At 39.1% G+C, this 18,792-nt stretch overlaps 1 protein-coding gene across 1 annotated transcript in view; it reads left to right on the forward strand.

Annotated features, from left to right (window-relative positions):
• Nucleotides 1–8,630, forward strand: part of rps6ka4 (ribosomal protein S6 kinase, polypeptide 4) — a 39,102-nt gene extending 30,472 nt beyond the window's left edge. Inside the window, exons 12-18 of the mRNA XM_034177784.1 lie at nt 841–974; nt 3,546–3,639; nt 3,719–3,889; nt 4,193–4,384; nt 4,470–4,629; nt 5,563–5,726; nt 7,885–8,630. Of these exons, the coding sequence (XP_034033675.1) occupies nt 841–974; nt 3,546–3,639; nt 3,719–3,889; nt 4,193–4,384; nt 4,470–4,629; nt 5,563–5,726; nt 7,885–8,097 (1,128 nt within the window). The 3' untranslated portion in view covers nt 8,098–8,630. The remainder of the gene's footprint in view (nt 1–840; nt 975–3,545; nt 3,640–3,718; nt 3,890–4,192; nt 4,385–4,469; nt 4,630–5,562; nt 5,727–7,884) is intronic.
• Nucleotides 8,631–18,792: the final 10,162 nt, after the last annotated feature.

Below are 18,792 nucleotides of genomic sequence, written 5' to 3' on the forward strand. Positions count from 1 at the left end.
CTAAAATTAGATAAAACTGAGGGATCTAGATTGGGCTTTTTAAGAGGCCTAACTACAGCATGTTTAAAATGGGCTGGAACTGTCCCGGAGCTGAGGCAGCTATTAATAAAAGAGAGCAAGCTCAGACCCACAGTGTTAAAAGCCTCTTTAAAAACCTTTCCTGGAATAGTGTCCAATGAGCAGTAACTGGGTGTAATGCTCTGGACAACCTCAGTGAGAAGTGTCAGAGTAACCGGCTCAAAACTATTAAAAACAGCAGATGGTTCAGGTAGAGTGTAAAGGCTATTAAAAACCGTGTTACAGTTTAAAATATTCTATCTGACAGTGGCTACTTTCTCTGTAAAAAACTTGAGAAATTTTTCACATGTAGCCTGCGAAATGTCAGACAATATGGTGGGTGGGTTTAAAACTGACTTGATTGTGTCAGATAACACTCTCGGACAGTTAGAACTACTGGCTATAATACTTGACAGATATTGGGTTTTTGCCTCCTTCACAGCATTCTGATACTCTGTAAGGCTATTTTCCAAGAACACCTGAAGCCTGTCCTTTCTCCGTCACCACTGACCTTGACCTTTGACCTTTTAACTCCCACGAGGATTCTTGGGGTCACTATGCCTAATGCATAAACCAAGTTTGGTGACACTCATTTTAGTACAACTGAACTCATCTCACTCACAAGCAAAATGTCACATGACTGACTGCCTGACAAAATTAGTTCACTCACATAGTGACGTCTGGCCCGCTGGCAGCGCTGCAGGAAAGAGAAAAAAGGCATTAACATGATAAACAGCATAAATGGCATCTCTTGCTTGTTGTTCTTTCCCCCCTTTTTCCCAGGAATCTCAGTTTTTCCAGAATTATGAGCTGTGCCTCCAGGGGCCTCCACTAGGGGAGGGTAGTTTTTCAGTGTGCAGAAAATGCCGACACAAGCAAACTGGCCATGAGTATGCTGTGAAGATCGTCAGCCGCAGGTGAGTTTAATCACAGCTTTGCTGCTTCATCTCAGTCAGCCGCTTTGAAACTAATAATAGATCAGGGTGATGGATTACTTCATTTGCACAAAGTACAGATAGAAATGTTACAAAATGATGAAAAAAGGCAGACCAGAGGTGCTTGTTTTGTCTGACCTGCAGTTCAAAATCCAAATGTGTTTCATTTACATTGATCGAAACTTGAGTAACTATCTTATCCAACGGTCAGTCCATGCAGGCAGTGAACAGAGAAGGACCCAGAACACGTCCCTGATGAATGCCAGAATTCACTTGGAAGAAGTCAGGCTCCTTTTTTGGCTCCTAGGTAGATGACATCAAAATCTAATAAAATCCCAATTAATCCTTTCCTATCTGACCCTTAAGGGCCCTGCAGAAGAGCATTTTGGTGGCCCAGTTCACTTTGAACCACATTTTCTCCTTATTTTAAATAATTCAGGATACTTGTGTCTGTATTAAAATGATGTCATCACAGGATACATTCAAAACCACTTTCATTTTATTTCTGCAAAGGCTAGAGATGTCAGATAGGGGACTCGGAAAAGGTATTTTTAGTTTAAAAAAAAAAAACCTGTTCTTTCAACACCCATGGGTGCGAAACCTCAGTTTCATATATATATATATATATATATATATATATATATATATATATAGCTTGGACCATTTCAGTGCCGGGTAAATTATGTAATCACGGCTCATAGCTATAGGGTTTTATGCCACTAAAACATTGGCAAGCCCTATTTATATAATTTTGGGTGATTTTAGATGCATTGAAAGCAAGAATAATAAACAGAAAATTTAATTTATGTTGTAATATTTGTAAGATCCAAGTTATTTTTTGCATGTTTCTGTCAAAGTCTAAGTTAATAAACAATGTTGAAAATGTTAAAAACACATTATTTGATGGACAAAGCATTTACTCTCTTCTTCAAAAATGACACAGTAGTTTTTAATGCAGTGAAGCAGGCAGTTTTTCTGTCATCCTGACAGTTTTGTTTTTCTCAACATTTTCCCAAAATGTGACCTTGTGGAGTAAACCAAATGCGCCCCTGTTCTTCTTCTGTGGCATTTAACGGCAGCTGGGATCCTTATTGTTGCATTGCTGCCACGTTCTGCATCAGTGCATTATAACAGGACTAAATCCTCTAGATGAGTCCAGTGTCTTTCAAGTATTTAAAAAGTCAACAAACACTTCTCCCTCTGACTTAACCTTATGGCTAAAATACCTCCTACAGAAACTTATTTCAGACCTTCTAATTGATTTTCCTCAGTTTTTACTCTTTAATAGATAAACCTTTAAATAATGATATATATTTTGTAAAATAAAATATTTTGAGGGAAAATTAAAGCACTGTGGTAAATACTGTACAAGTATATTCATTGGTTATGATTTTGCTTATTTATATTACAGCTGGTGGCATTTGAAAGTGCTGCATTCTGGTGATGGCATTTCACAACACTTAATTTAGAGTTCGATTGGTCTGTTGGTGGAATTTGGCATTAATATGTTGTTTTGATCTGGTGAAGGTCTTTTTTAATTATTATTATTATTATTTTTTTTTTTACGATTGTATCAGTTTTAAATGACTTACAAGTGGCAAAAGCCTTATTATTGTCAATAGTTACATCTTTAAGTCTATTATTTACTGAAAGCAGAAATGGTGCAATTATTGATTTGTTTCATAAGACACACTTAGAATTTGATCAATGTAGAATGAAAACAATGAAAGCAGAATTAAAGTCAGTTAATGCAGACAGTCAGCCCATTTGTGGAAACATATTACATAAAATACATACAAGATAGTAAATAAATTTTAATCAAATCAAGACTTGAGCCATATTTTGTTGCAGTAAAGGAGTCAAATACCAATGTGTTTTAAACCAAAAAAACTGACCAAAGTGCTCTCAGAATACACCACATTGCACTTTTTTTTCTCCAAAATTTCCCAGACACCCCCTAGGGAACCTCGCACCTTCAGCATTCAGCTGTCCACTCACAGAAAATGTTCAGTCAAAGAAATTTCAACTTCAAATTTCAATTTCTTGCAACCATGATCACCCATACATTGAAACCAAGGAAACCTTTGGGGTACGAACCAAATATTTTGGATTTTTAATATTGGCCCCTGAAACTACAAAAAAAAAGGTGAAAATAAAGCAAATCTGATACCAAAACCTAGAGCACTTGTTGATTTCATAAGTAATGGCCCGGGAGACGCGGCTCAGAGGTAGAGCTGGTGTGATTGTGCGTGATTGTTAAAAAAGTGACGTATCGACAGAGTCCATGCAGATCTACATATTTGAATGATCAGCGTAATTGAAGGGAAGGATTCATTGTTCCAATTCTAGACTCAGTTCTTTAAATTATCTGGAGTTTCACTAAGTTCAGTAACTATAAAAAAAGTGTTAAAAAATACTTCAAAAACACCATCTTTGGCAGAGGTAATGATTGTTGAAGATTGTTATTGAAGAACTCAGCGTGAGCTCTGCTGTGCTTTAACGTGTCACAGAATGTCTTTGCTGACATTAAATTATCTCTTTTGGACGTGTTAGAATGGAGGCAAGCACTCAGAGGGAGGTCGCGGCTTTGAGACAGTGTGAGAGTCACCCCAACATCGTCAAGCTGTATGACGTCTACACTGATCAGGTGCACATCGGAACAAACGCCTGCGCCCTGAAGGATGCACGTTTCAGAATGTGTAACTAAAGCTTTTGTTGTTCCACAGTACCACACCTATTTGGTGATGGAGCTTCTGCGTGGCGGCGAGCTGTTAGAAAGAATCAAGAAGAAGAATCTCTTTGGTGAGGCGGAGGCCAGCCAGCTGTTACAAAGCCTGGTCTCTGCAGTCAGCTTCATGCACGAGGCTGGAGTTGTGCACAGAGACCTCAAACCTGAGGTGGGCCGGTTATGCTCGAAAATAAATTCCTGCATAAATATGAGGAGCAATTAGTTTTAACAGTGCAACCATGCAACATGCACGGTGCACTACCTGTGCGCTTACTATTCACAAGGGATAAGGTAAACTCACTGTAAATTAGTGGGCGGGGTTACGAGAAAAATAAAATCCATGCAATGCACATTTCAAAGGCAGGACAAAACTTGCAGTGATTAGTAGTACTAACATGTACTGGTAGTATTAACAAGCCGAGCCCAAGTGTGAAAGGTAAAGAAAAAAAGTTAATCATGTTTTTGTTTGCAGAACGTGCTGTTTGCAGATGAGGGAGAGGAATCGGCGTTGAAGGTAATAGATTTTGGATTTGCCCGCCTGTGCCCCGCAGGCAGCGCCCCCCTGCAGACTCCGTGCTTCACTCTGCAGTATGCCGCACCAGAACTCTTCGACAGTGCAGGCTATGACAAGTCCTGTGACCTCTGGAGCCTCGGGGTCATTCTGGTAGTGTTGACGATAACCTCACTTAAATCGCTGGTGTCATTCGTCCCGACTGCGGCACTAATCACTATGCGTGTGCTTCCACCAGTACACCATGCTGTCAGGCCAGGTGCCATTTCAGAGCGAAGAGCGCGGGATGACCTCATCGTATGCTGCTGACATCATGCACAAAATCAAAGAGGGAGACTTCTCGTTAGATGGCGAGGCCTGGAAGGGTGTTTCAGAGGATGCCAAGGAGCTCCTGAAAGGTATGAAGTGGTTTTGTTTTTTTGCATGAATTTGTTTTGAACCAAAGGACATAACGTGTGCAGTTTGTTTTAACCCTTTGAACCCCAAGCAGTTTCTGCACAGTTTTTTTTTTTGTCACGTTTTTACTTAATGTGAGCTCCGTTTACGCTGCAACTACAAATCCTACACTGCTACCAAAACAGCACAGTGGTTGAAGTAGGTATAGTAGTATAACATAAACCTAAATCAGAAAAAAAGTACATTGAATTTCTTTGACAGTGTATTTCACAAAAATTGGGGGAGAAAGGATGGAATATTGCCTTTACCTCAGCCTGCAATTCAGTTGAAGGTTTGTACGTTTATCTATTTATTTGGTCATGTGACTCTTGCTCTCACCTTAGTCCTTCAGAGCGTCACTCATGAACTGGAGAATGCAAACATAACATAAGCTGGATCCAACAAATGCTTTATTTAGACATGTAGAACAAAATGATATAGACTAACTGCCACAATATAAACTCGAATCTGGTCGCTTTTCCTGACGAGTGCTTTTAGTGTACATGATTAGTTTATGGACTGTTGGAAATTTGAGAACTCAACACTTGTTTTTTTGCAGTTTCTGGCTCTGATACATGTTGTGATTTTTAGCATTTATTTTAATAAAATGTACCTTTTGGGGTTCAAATGTCAAACGTCAGATATCCAGACATGATTCAAACATGGACATTTGTCTGTTCGTCTGTCCAAGTGACCAGATGTCCCCTACGCTAAAAGATTTTATCTACATCCCACTTGTCTTCAAGGACACATCAGAATAGCTTGTTTATTTATTTGGATTCTACCTTACCAGTGATTTAGGAACAATAAATTGTTTTTCCTCACTATTCTTTGAAATTCATAATTGCACACATTTATTTAATTTTTGTTTTTGTTTTTTTTATAACTGATGTTAGGCCTGCTAACAGTAGATCCAGAGATGCGTCTTAAACTCTCTGATCTGAAAGAGAACAGCTGGCTGCAAGGTGGAGCGTCCATGTCCACCACACCACTGTGCACGCCAGACGTGCTGGAGTCCAGCGGGCCGACCGTGCGCACGTATGTCAACGCCACGTACAAGGTGAGTTTACGTATTTATAGGGTTGGGTATCGAGAACCGGTTCTTTTTGAGAATCGTTAAGAAATTATTCAATCCATCGACATCAATAGCCTTTTTGCTTAACGATTCCCTTATCGGTCCTTCAGAGCGGCTGTTGTTTTTGAGGGTGTTTGTCGGGAAAATTACCATTTCTCTACGTTGATTGCAGACCCAGTAGCGGGTCTGTAATTAAACGCTTCTGCAGCAGCTCTGCTTTGAAGCTTGAACCAATGAAGCAGTGCTCCGACCTGCTGCTTTGATGGTTCTCTGCTTCGCTGCTTTTCAGAACCGGCAAGTCCCCTTCTTAGCCCCTGTCAAAGCCATTTGAAGATGTCAATCATGAGTCAATTTTGTGCGGATTAAAGTCACTAATTGGAACTCTATACTTGTTGCAGGCAAGAAACAAGAATCGTCCTTTGTTCCATTTTTACCACTCCAAACGCTGCGCTGCTCTGTGCCGAGTCAAGTTAGAGTCCAGCCAGAATTAATAAAAGCGAATCGCTGTTTTAAATCAAATGACACCTCTTTCCAAACGTTGTAATACAGACAACAAACTACAATTGAACAAAAGTTTTTTTTTCCTCCCAAAATGAGACGTCCTACGTTCTTTATGAATTACATTGATACTGACGTGCAACCAGTGGTGGGCACAGCTAACCAAAAGGTTAGTTTCATTAACCGCTAATCCACTAACCGAAAAGGTAACTTTTATAACGCTAAACTGATAAACTGAAAAAAAATTAGCTACAGCTAACCCCTAACGTTTAGTGTTGATTACGGTCACTATCAGCTGTTGACAAGCCAGTTTTGAGTTTAAGCACCGCCGACGCTTGTGAATAGAATCAAAGGTGATCACAAACCAAACACAAACAATGAGTCAAAGTAGAGGGTTCTATGGATTTTGACCCAAAATGCATGGAACACCACCATGTACTGGATGGGAGTATAAATAATATCCAACTGTCACACGGTCGACATTCGTTGTACTGAATCACACAGAATTTTCAGTTTTGCAAATGCCTTTTTTTAACAAATGAAAAACAAATGACATATTTATTTGTAAAAACCAACACACATGTTACAGTAACTTGTGTGTGGTTTTTTTTTTTTTTTACAAATAGACCAACCAACAAGTGATGAGGAGGCTCATTTTCCCATAATGCCTTTTGGCATCTGTGAGGTTTAATACTCAAACCTTCAGAATTAGTGCATTAATTTAAAACTAAAAGATATTTGTGATATTTTCAATTTGTAAAAAATGACAGCGTTGATGTTAAAATCAATAGAACGGCCGGAATTAGTTTGGTTTTTAAATCAAACTATAAGTCAAACCTGATTTGCTTTTATGCCTTTTGCCACATGTCTGGGGCACTCTATGCTGAATGTAAATGGCATTTTTTTGTTTTGTTTTGTTTTTTTGTATCAGCCGGGCAGCCAAGTCCCTTCTGCTGAGGTCGGGTTGAGCTCAGCTCCTCACAGCTGCCTGACTGCTGCAAAACATATAACCGACAGGAACTAAGGTGTGATTTTAGGGTTTACACATGTTTTTGACCATTCGGCTTTACTTACCATGCCAGCAAAAAAATATTAGTGGACTAAAAAGTTAGCGCATTTAAATTTAGCAGAAGCTAATTGGTGCACTTATGGTTTTCAAAGTTAGCTGAAAAGCTAATCCGCTATCAAAAAAGTTAGCTTCGCCAATTAGCGGATTAGCGGAACTGTGCCCATCACTGCGTGCAGTGCAACCGGCAGAGCTCAGCTCAGAGGTATGGAGTGACGTTTATGCCATTAATGTCTGAAAGGAAATGCTTTTGACAAAAACTACAGATTTTGTTTGTTTCTATTTATGTCCAGATATCAAGGATCCAGTGACAGATTTCATATTTATTTACTTTAAAAGTCAATAAAATGTTGTTGACATAGAAAATCTGTAAAGCCTATTAGGACACAGAAAATTCACAAGAGGTATTGATAAGGGAATCAATAACCGAAATCGATAATGGCATTGATATCGATAAAATCTTATCAATACCCATCCCTGTTTATTTATGTGTGTTTTTCCTCAAATCTGTAATGGTTATTTGGTGAACGTGTTCCATCTTTTCACTCTCTCATCTGCGGCGTGTTGCGTCCTTGCCAGGCCTTCAACCGAGGTAAGAGAGAAGGCTTCTTTTTAAAAAGTGTTGACAACGCTCCCCTCGCGAAACGGCGGAAACTGAAGATGACCAGCACAGGTGTAGAAACACGATGGAGTTCGTCCTCCTCTTCCTCGTCTTCGTCCACATCCTCCTCTGCTTCTGCAGCAGTGTCCAAAACACAGCCAAAGCAAATCATGACCCCAAAGCAGAGCTAGCCCCAAAGGCACAGGACTGGCACATTTCCAAAAACACCCAAATATTAAGTATTTAGTTTGCAACGCCAAATTTGTTTCAAGTTTATTTCTTTAAAATGGTAAATAACTTATTTCATGATGTATTCTGACCAAAATCAAACATTTTTGTTTTTTTTCCCCCCGTTGGACGGCTGCGTTCTTGTTTGCCGTTTTTAAGATGTGCAGAGAAAATATTGCACAGCGTTAACTCACTGTAATTCGGTGATGTCACACTCGACGAGGTGAAAATGACATTCACTGTGTCTGAGAAACGGTGCCTGGCATTTAGGGATAAAGGGAAGAGGGAGCCATAAAACTGAGCAGAAGCCATAATCGTTTACAGCAGAACAGTATCAATTTGAGTTGCTATTTTTTTAATACACACAAATTTGTTCTTGGAAACAAACAGTCCTTCCAGTATTTTGTACACATTTAATTGTATTATTGTCTTTTTTTTTATTTTAAACCACTGCCTGTATAATCTGCAACAACAGAAACACTTGGAGAGTTTTATGAAAAGCTCATATTTTTTCCTCATAAATTGTTTAAGTTGGTCCAAAATCCAGATGTTTTGTAGGTCTGAGCACAGGGGACAATGCTCGTCTTATGTTTGTCCTCCAAGGCAGTGCAGGAGGATTCGCGCTGTGGTTAAAAAAAAAAAAAAAATCCTGTCGGATAACTTGTGCTTCAGTCCAAACGGCACTTTCGTTGCAAAGCAGTTCCACCTTTATTACACTGCCAACTTATCAAAACACATCTTGACTTGATAACCAGTTTAGTCGTTGGTGGCGGTGTTGATTAGCATTAGCACGTGTGGACAGCAAAAAAAAAAAAAAAATCAGCTACATGAGCAATCAGAAAATTGTGACTTTTTTGTGGCGGGGGGTCATACTTGCTGTACATTACATGCATTATTGTGCCCGTCTTAAAACTTTCAACATGCTTACTTGTGACTGTTTTCTACATTTTTGGTATTTCCGGCACACTGAGGTAACATTTGTATTTTTTAAGTAATGCTCCTCCGGGAGTCTTTGCACAGGGCGGACAGAAGCATTTTCCTTTGGGGTTTGTTTTTTCCAGACCGGTGCCAAACGTGGCCTTTACAGATGTAATCAAAGGTCGTCATCGAGCGGTCACACGTGGCTTCTTACGCAAAATAGTTTTCAGGTCCTGTTACATGGTGAGACAGTTAATCATGAGTTTAATGAAACTCTTTGGGAGACCCGCTTGTCATGTATATAAACCCGTCCTTGATTTTTAAGGGGGATAAGAGGATGTATGTAATGGTAACTGTTTTAATGGTTTCTTAGTTTCCTGATGTAACTGTTTTTATTGAACATTGTTGTTGTTTTTTTGTTTACATGTTGCACGGTTGGTTGATCATTTAGAAACATTTCAGCTTTAAAGGTGCTTTCTCTGATATTTACATATTACATTGATTTAAATGCATTTCCTAAAGCTGTGGTAACAGGATTCACAATGACTTGGCTCTTTCATTTTTTTTTCTTCATCACCATTTAGTGTGTGTGTGCACACGTGTGTGTGTGTGTGTGTGTGTGTGTGTGTGTATGTGCGCGTGCGTGGATGATACTTCTCTACCAGATGAAGCATTAATGTAAGTGACTGTATAATTTCCTTTTTGCTGCCTCTGTCTTCTTAAAGGTAATTGATCTCCTTGTGGTAGAATGCTTCAGAATCTCTGCTTTTATTGGTGTTGATATTATTTTATTGTAGGATATTTTTTTCCTTTTTTGATTACTGATTTATTGAGATGCACTGTCACTGATGTCGTAATTGGGTTTTTAATTTTTTTTGTTTGTTTTTGCACCAAGAGATTTTTGCTGGTGCAAAATAAACTTTTAAATATATGATTGTTTTACTTTTTCTCCTCTTTCTCTCTCGAGTAATGATGAAAGTGTTCTGAGTACTTGTTAGTTTAAGCATACAGTGTATCTGGAAAGTATACACATCATTTCACTTTTTCCATATTTTATGTTACAGCCTTATTCCAAAATGGAGGAAATTCATTTTAGCACTCCATAATAACAACATGAATTTTTTTTTCTCGCCAAATTTATTAAAAATGAAAAACTAAGAAATCACATGTATATAAGTATTCACACCCGTTGCTCAGTACTTTGTTGAAGCCCCTTTGGCAGCAATTACAGCCTCAGGTCTTCTTGAATATGATGCCACAAGCTTGGTGCACCTATCTTTGGGCAGTTTTGCCCAATTCCTCTTTACAGCATCTCTCAAGCTCCATCAGGTTGGATGGGGAGCGTCGGTGCACAGACATTTTCAGATCTCTCCAGAGATGTTCAATCAGATTCAGGTCTGGACCATTCAAGGACATTCACAGAGTTGTCCTGAAGCCACTCCTTTGATATCTTGGCTGTGTGCTTAGGGTCATTGTCCTGCTGAAAGATGAACCGTCACCCCAGTCTGAGGTCAGAAGCGCTCTGGAGCAGGTTTTCATCCAGGACGTCTCTGTACATTGCTGCATTCATCTTTCCCTCAATTCTGACGAGTCTCCCAGTTCCTGCTGCTGAAAAACATAAAGCATGATGCTGCCACCACCATGCTTCACTGTAGGGATGGTGCCTGGTTTCGTACAAACATGACGCCTGGCATTCACACCAAAGAGTTCAATCTTTGTCTCATCAGACCAGAGAATTTTGTTTCTCCTGGTCTGCGAGTCCTTCAGTTGTCTTTTGAAAACTCCAGGTGGGCTGCTATGTCTCTTTTACTAAGGAGTGACTTCTGTCTGGCCACTCTACCATACAGGCCTGATTGATGGATTCCTGCAGAGATGGTTGTCCTTCTGGAAGGTTCTCCTCTCTCCACAGAGGAATGCTGGAGCTCAGACAGATTGACCATCAGGTGTTTGGTCATCTCCCTGACTGCGTGTCACTCTCAGAGCTGCGTGTCGTCAGAGCGAGCGGCAAAAAGTTTGTACCTGAGTTTTCTGAGGTGGTGTTTGTAGTTGCCATCTGCCACGCCGGTGTTTGCCAACCCGGACAGTGGGAATACCACCTCAACCGGCAACTTAGCCCCGCGACTGGACAGCAGCAACGTCCGAGGCCCGCCCAACGTGGTGAATTCACTGAGGCCGCGCGCTGCATCATTAAAGCCGCGCGTCACGAGTGCCGCTTCCCCGAGGCCTCGTGCAGCCACCGCGGATCCATCAGCGCGGAAACACCGAGGCCGCGCGGCACCAGCGCAGTGCAGATCCATCCCGGTGACAAACAACGCAGGCTGTTAACATCGGCGATCGTCAAGCTGCCCATAAGCCAACCATGGGGCCTAAGAAGGTTCTCACAGCGGAGGAAGGTGACGATATTAAAAAATCTCTGGACTTTCTATCAGAGGAGATTTCTGTTGTGAAGCAGCAACAGAAATCAATCATGGATCTGGTGGAGGAGGTGAAGGCATTACGGCTCCAGAACGCCGAGAAAGACCGGCATCTGGTGCAGCTGGAAAATAGAGTGGCTGAATTGGAGCAGTACACCAGAATTAACGACGTCATCATCACAGGTCTTCACATCAAACCACGGTCCTACGCACGGGCGGTAACAGATGAGAGAGGAGGGGATCCCAGTGAACAGGAGGTCAGCTCTGTGGAAAAACAGGTTGCTGATTTCCTCCTATCTAAAGGTATAGAAATGGATTTAAATAACATTGAAGCGTGCCACCCTCTGCCCCGGAGAAATGACGGTGATAAACGAACCGTCATCATGAGATTCATCAACAGAAAACACAAAACAGCATTGTTAAAACAAGGAAGAAAACTGAAAGGGACAAACGTATTCATCAATGAACATCTCACCAAACGGAATGCAGACATCGCCAGGAGAGCACGCTTCTTAAAGAAACAGGGAAAAATCCAGCACACATGGACTTCAAACTGTAAAATATTCATCAAACTGAATGGATCACCAGAACAAGCAAAGGTTATGGCAATAAGGAACATCGAGGAGCTGGACAAATATGAACAATAGGTATGAGGACTCAAACACATCACAGCACCATGATGCAGACTGGAGCAACCCACTCATCCACATCATCTACACCCGGAGACAAGAGAGACATAATGACTAAGGATAATGATCCGTTTATTTCTGCCCAGGAGCTCTGTCTAGATACATTTAATTATAATAACTCTGCTAACCACCCCTTCGAATCTGAAAATGATCCTGATACCTTTTTCAGTGAGAATATTGTGAGACAGTGCAAATATTTTACAGAAGAACAATTCAAAAATTATAAAATCAATGATGAAGATTTTTCAATTATACATTTCAACAGCAGAAGTCTTTCTCGTAATCTGTCCACTATTAATGATTGTTTGAAAACATCCAAAAAACGTTTTTCAGTTATTGCAATTTCAGAAACATGGTTAAATGAGGATAATAAAGATCTGGTATATCTTGATGGTTATGAATTGTTCCTGGTTAATAGGCAGACGAGAAAGGGCGGAGGCGTTGCATTGTTTGTAAGGTCAGATTATAACTGTGAACTCATTAACAACATGTCATTTACAGTGGACAACATCATGGAATGTGTTACCATAGAAATTACATCTATAAACTCCAAAAACATAGTTGTTAGTTGCATTTACAGAGCTCCTGGGACAAATATTGACACCTTTGAAGACATCATCTTAGGAATGTACAACAAAATCAACAGAAATAAGCATTTATTTGTCTGTGGAGATTTCAATATAGATTTTTTAAACCCTCACAATCATCCACAAATTACCTCATTTATAAACACCTTGTACTGTTTAGGACTGTTTCCAACCATCATTCATCCTAGCAGAATAACTATGGATACAACAACTCTCATTGACAATATTTTAACTAACGTTATATCCGGTAATCTTAGTGGGGGACTACTGGTCAGTGATATCAGTGATCACTTGCCAGTTTTCTCAGTCTTTGCATTGGAGGGTTGTTGTATGTATCGAAGCAATATCAAATTCATGAGTAGAAAAGTAACACCTGAAACAATTGATAATTTAAGGGAGGATTTATCAAGTCAGAATTGGTCAGATGTTTTTGTTGATGATGTTGACAGGTCATATGATGCTTTCATTTCCATTTTTTCCAGTTTATATAATAAACACTGTCCATTTGTTGACAAAATATATAGAAATCAATATAGCAACAAACCATGGATAACTAAGGGGCTTCAGAGGGCATGTAAAAAGAAAAACGTACTATATAAACAATTCATAAAACTACGAACTAAGGAAGCTGAAAGTAAGTATAAAACATATAAGAATAAGTTAATCAATATCATGAGACTCAGTAAAAAAATATAATGAGTTACTTGTCAAAAATAGAAATAATATCAAAAACACATGGAACATATTAAATGAAATAGTAAAAAAGAATAGAGTAACTAGAGATTATCCTTCATTTTTTCAGAGTAACAACTACATCACGATTGATAACGACGAGTCTGTTGCTGAACACTTTAATGAATACTTCGTTAATGTGGGTAAAAATCTTGCCAGTAAAATTGACTCATCAACTAATAACTTCTGGGTAAATAATTCAACGTTTAACAAATCTGTTTCAATGTTCATTGGTGGTACTCATGAAAGGGAAATACTTGATCTGGTTCATGGTTCAAAAAGTAAGAAATCGACTGATTTTAATAATTTGGATATGGCTTTATTAAAAAAAGTTATTGATTGTATAGTAAAACCGTTCAATTATATTTGCAATATGTCACTAAGTACTGGTAAATTTCCTTCTCAAATGAAAATAGCCAAAGTAATTCCTCTATTTAAAACTGGTGACAAACACACATTTTCTAATTATAGACCTATATCACTCCTGCCACAATTTTCCAAAATTTTGGAAAAAATATTTGCTAAAAGATTAAATGATTATTTACTGAAGCATAACATCATTTGTGAAGGACAATATGGATTCAGAAGGTCTCGAACTACATCACATGCTTTGAATGACTTTGAGGAAAGTATAGCAACTGCAGTTGACAATAAACAATACACAATAGGTGTTTTTTTTTTATTTACAGAAAGCGTTTGACACAATTAACCATGGAATACTATTAATTAAACTGCAGAAATATGGAATCAGAGGTCTGGCATATGAATGGATAGCTAGTTATTTACAAGGCAGATTTCAGTATGTTCAATTCAATAATACAAATTCTGAACTCAGGGATGTCACATGTGGGGTGCCGCAGGGCTCAGTGCTGGGTCCTTTGTTGTTTATAATCTATATAAATGATCTAAGTTGGGTGTCGAGTTCACTGAGATGTGTCCTTTTTGCGGATGATACAACTGTGTTCTGTAGCGGTGAAAATCTTGAACAGCTTCTGGGCATAGTGGAGAAAGAACTGGAAAAATTTAAGGTTTGGTTTGACGCTAATAAGTTGTCACTCAACCTTGGGAAAACTAAATGTATTATATTTGGAAATAAACAGGCACCAAAATGTAAACATTTAACTATAAACAATAAGGAAATTGAGTTAGTAACGGAGAATAAATTTTTAGGTGTTATAATTGATAATAAACTTAGCTGGAAACCACATATAAATTATGTGAAATCAAAATTGTCAAAAACTATAGCCATTTTGTATAAAGCCAAAGACCTACTGCCACAAGAAGGGTTACTTACTTTATATCATTCTCTGATGGTACAATATATGACATATTGTGTTGAGTCATGGGGAAACACTTACAAATCAAATACCAATATTCCTTTTGCAAAAACGAGCCATACGAATCATCTGCAATAAACAATATCGTGAACCAACTCATTCTCTAGTTGTGTCTTTAAATTTATTAAAATTCATAGATTTGGTCGATTACATTACAATTCAAACTTTATTTCGAGCGAAAAAACAAGCCTTACCGAGACATGTCCAGAGTCTGTTCCGATTGAGGGAATCCAGATATAGTTTAAGAGGTTGTGCAATTTTTATGAAACCACCAGTAAGAACAAATGTAAAGGGTTTTTGTGTGTCTGTGGTTGGGGTGAGGAAATGGAACAAATGTTCAACAGAGGTTAGAATGAGTAGTACCTTAGTAAGATTTAAGAAACTACTCAAAAAGAACATTATGTCTAAGTATCATAAAGAAGCAAATATAATTTGATTTATATGGAATGTTCAATTTATAAGTGGGACTTATTGTATATTTGAATGTGTGGGTATGTATATGCGTATGTAGATATATAGATATGGGTAGGTCTATATGTATATAAGTGACTGTGTATATGTATCTATATATGTATGTTTGTAAAGTATATACGTATGTATATAGGTATATATGGCACAGCCCAAGCAGAGGGTCACCCCCAAGAGCCTGGTCTGCTTGAGGTTTCTTCCTTATAGGGAGTTTTTCCTCACCACAGTTGCCTAGTGCTTGCTCTGGGGGTTGGTAAGGTTAGTCCTTACTGGCGTAAAGTGCCTTGATTCGATTTTCTTGTGATCTGGTACTACATAAATATAATTATAAGTGAATAGTACTCAACAAAAATATAAACGCAACACTTTTGGTTTTGCTCCCATTTTGTATGAGATGAACTCAAAGATCTAAAACTTTTTCCACATATACAATATCACCATTTCTCTCAAATATTGTTCACAAACCAGTCTGAATCTGTGATAGTGAGCACGTCTCCTTTGTTGAGATAATCCATCCCACCTCACAGGTGTGCCATATCAAGATGCTGATTAGACACCATGATTAGTGCACAGGTGTGCCTTAGACTGCCCACAATAAAAGGCCACTCTGAAAGGTGCAGTTTTATCACACAGCACAATGCCACAGATGTCGCAAGATTTGAGGGAGCGTGCAATTGGCATGCTGACAGCAGGAATGTCGACCAGAACTGTTGCTCGTGTATTGAATGTTCATTTCTCTACCATAAGCCGTCTCCAAAGGCGTTTCAGAGAATTTGGCAGTACGTCCAACCAGCCTCACAACCGCAGACCACGTGTAACCACACCAGCCCAGGACCTCCACATCCAGCATGTTCACCTCCAAGATCGTCTGAGACCAGCCACTTGGACAGCTGCTGGAACAATCGGTTTGCATAACCAAAGAATTTCTGCACAAACTGTCAGAAACCGTCTCAGGGAAGCTCATCTGCATGCTCGTCGTCCTCATCGGGGTCTTGACCTGACTCCAGTTCGTCGTTGTAACCGATTTGAGTGGGCAAATGCTCACATTTGCTGCCGTTTGGCACGTTGGAGAGGTGTTCTCTTCACGGATGATGCGAAGGAGATGTGTTGCACTGCATGAGGCAAATGGTGGTCACACCAGATACTGACTGGTATCTCCCCCCCAATAAAACAAAACTGCACCTTTCAGAGTGGCCTTTTATTGTGGGCAGTCTAAGGCACACCTGTGCACTAATCATGGTGTCTAATCAGCATCTTGGTATGGCACACCTGTGAGGTGGGATGGATTATCTCAGCAAAGGAGAAGTGCTCACTATCACAGATTTAGACTGGTTTGTGCACAGTATTTGAGGGAAATGGTGATATTGTGTATGTGGAAAAAGTTTTAGATCGTTGAGTTAATCTCATACAAAATGGGAGCAAAACCAAAAGTGTTGCGTTTATATTTTTGTTGAGTATATATTGATGTGTATGTCTGTGTGTCGACATGTAGTAGTGAATTTGTATTTATGTAGATATGACTGATTAGAAATGTTGGACTTGTACTAGCAGGGGTGGGCGCTAATAAGCTTTGCTTCAGCCCACACCCTTTCGGACTCACTAGTTTTGTCTGTGTTTGTTTGTGGAATTGTTCATTTTTTTCTATTTGAATATTTTGTGTGCCGAATAAAAAAACTTTGTCACTTTGTCACTTGTCAAGGTCCTTCTCCCCCGATTGCTCAATTTAGATGTGCAGCCAGCTCTAGGAAGAGTCCTGGTGGATACGAGCGTCTTCCATTTATGGATGATGGAGTCTGCTGTGCTCTTTGGGACCTTCAAAGCAGCAGAAATGTTTCTGTACCCTTCTCCAGATTTGTGACTTTCAATTTCTATTTATTTTCCTTTATACAGCGCCAAATCACAACAGAGTTGCCTCAAGGCACTTCACACAGGTAAGGTCTAACCTTACCAACCCCCAGAGCAACAGTGGTAAGGAAAGAGGAAGAAACCTCAAGCAGACCAGACTCAAAGGGGTGACCCTCTGCTTGGGCCATGCTACAAACATAAATTACAGAAACAATTCACAGAACAATTCACGGACGAATATACAAGAATTGCTGTTGGTGCACAGGATAGGAGGGTCGCCAACACAAACACAACTCCCATGACTTGTGACAATCCTGTCTCAGAGGTCTGCAGACAATTCCTTTGACTTCATTCTTGGTTTGTGTGTGTCTTTCCAAATCATGTCCAATCAACTGAATTTACTCCAGGTGGACCCCAGTGAAGCTGAAGAAACATCTCCAGGATGATCAGTAGAAACAGGAGGCACCTGAGCTCAATTTTGAGCTTCATGGCAAAGGCTGTGAATACTTATGTGATTGTTTTTTTTTTTTATTTTAAATAAGTTTGCAAAAATCTCAAAACTTTTTTCAGATTGTCATTATGGAGTACTGTGTGTAGACGTTTGAGGGGGAAAAATGAATTTCATCCATTTTTGGAATAGGCTATAACAAAATGTGGAAAAAATGAAGTGCTGTTAATACTTTCTGGATGAACTGTAATAGATACTTTGACATCCATAATTACAGTATAGTTGAAAATTTTCAACATGATTTTAAATATAGAAACTCTAATGTGTATAAATTATGAAGTGAATCTCTTAATTTTTTTCTGATTATATAAATTATGGAGTCAGTCTGCAGATGAAAAGTAACATATTGGGAAAAAAAAAAATCGCATTTGGTATTTGTAAAAACCTGTGTGCATAGCATGTACAGTAGTGTTCAGAATAATAGTGCTATGTGACTAAAAAGATTAATCCAGGTTTTGAGTATATTTCTTATTGTTACATGGGAAACAAGGTACCAGTAGATTCAGTAGATTCTCACAAATCCAACAAGACCAAGCATTCATGATATGCACTCTCTTAAGGCTATGAAATTGGGCTATTAGTAAAAAAAAAAAGTAGAAAAGGGGGTGTTCACAATAATAGTAGCATTTGCTGTTGACGCTACAAACTCAAGCCTATAATGTTCAAACTGCGTTTTTAGCAATCCTGTGAATCACTAAACTAGTATTTAGTTGTATAACCACAGCTTTTCATGATTTCTTCACATCTGCAAGACATTAATTTTGTTGGTTTGGAACCAAGATTTTGCTTGTTTACTAGTAGTTTCAAGGGCATGTCCTCTTCAGCATAAGGCAAAATGACCTCTTGAAGTATTTTGACATATCCAAACTGATCCGTGATACCTGGTATGCGATATATAGGCCCATCACCATAGTAGGAGAAACATGCCCATATCATGATACCACCATGCTTCACTGTCTTCACTGTGAACTGTGGCTTGAATTCAGAGTTTGGGGGTAGTCTCTCAAACTGTCTGCGGCCCTTGGACCCAAAAAGAACAAATTTACTCTCATCAGTCCACAAAATATTCCTCCATTTCTCTTTAGGCCAGTTGATGTGTTCTATGGCAAATTGTAACCTCTTCTGCACATGTCTTTTATATAACAGAGGGACTTTGCGGG

The sequence above is a fragment of the Thalassophryne amazonica genome, chromosome 9 (genome assembly GCF_902500255.1).
Source record: "Thalassophryne amazonica chromosome 9, fThaAma1.1, whole genome shotgun sequence".
Classification (NCBI taxonomy): domain Eukaryota; kingdom Metazoa; phylum Chordata; class Actinopteri; order Batrachoidiformes; family Batrachoididae; genus Thalassophryne; species Thalassophryne amazonica.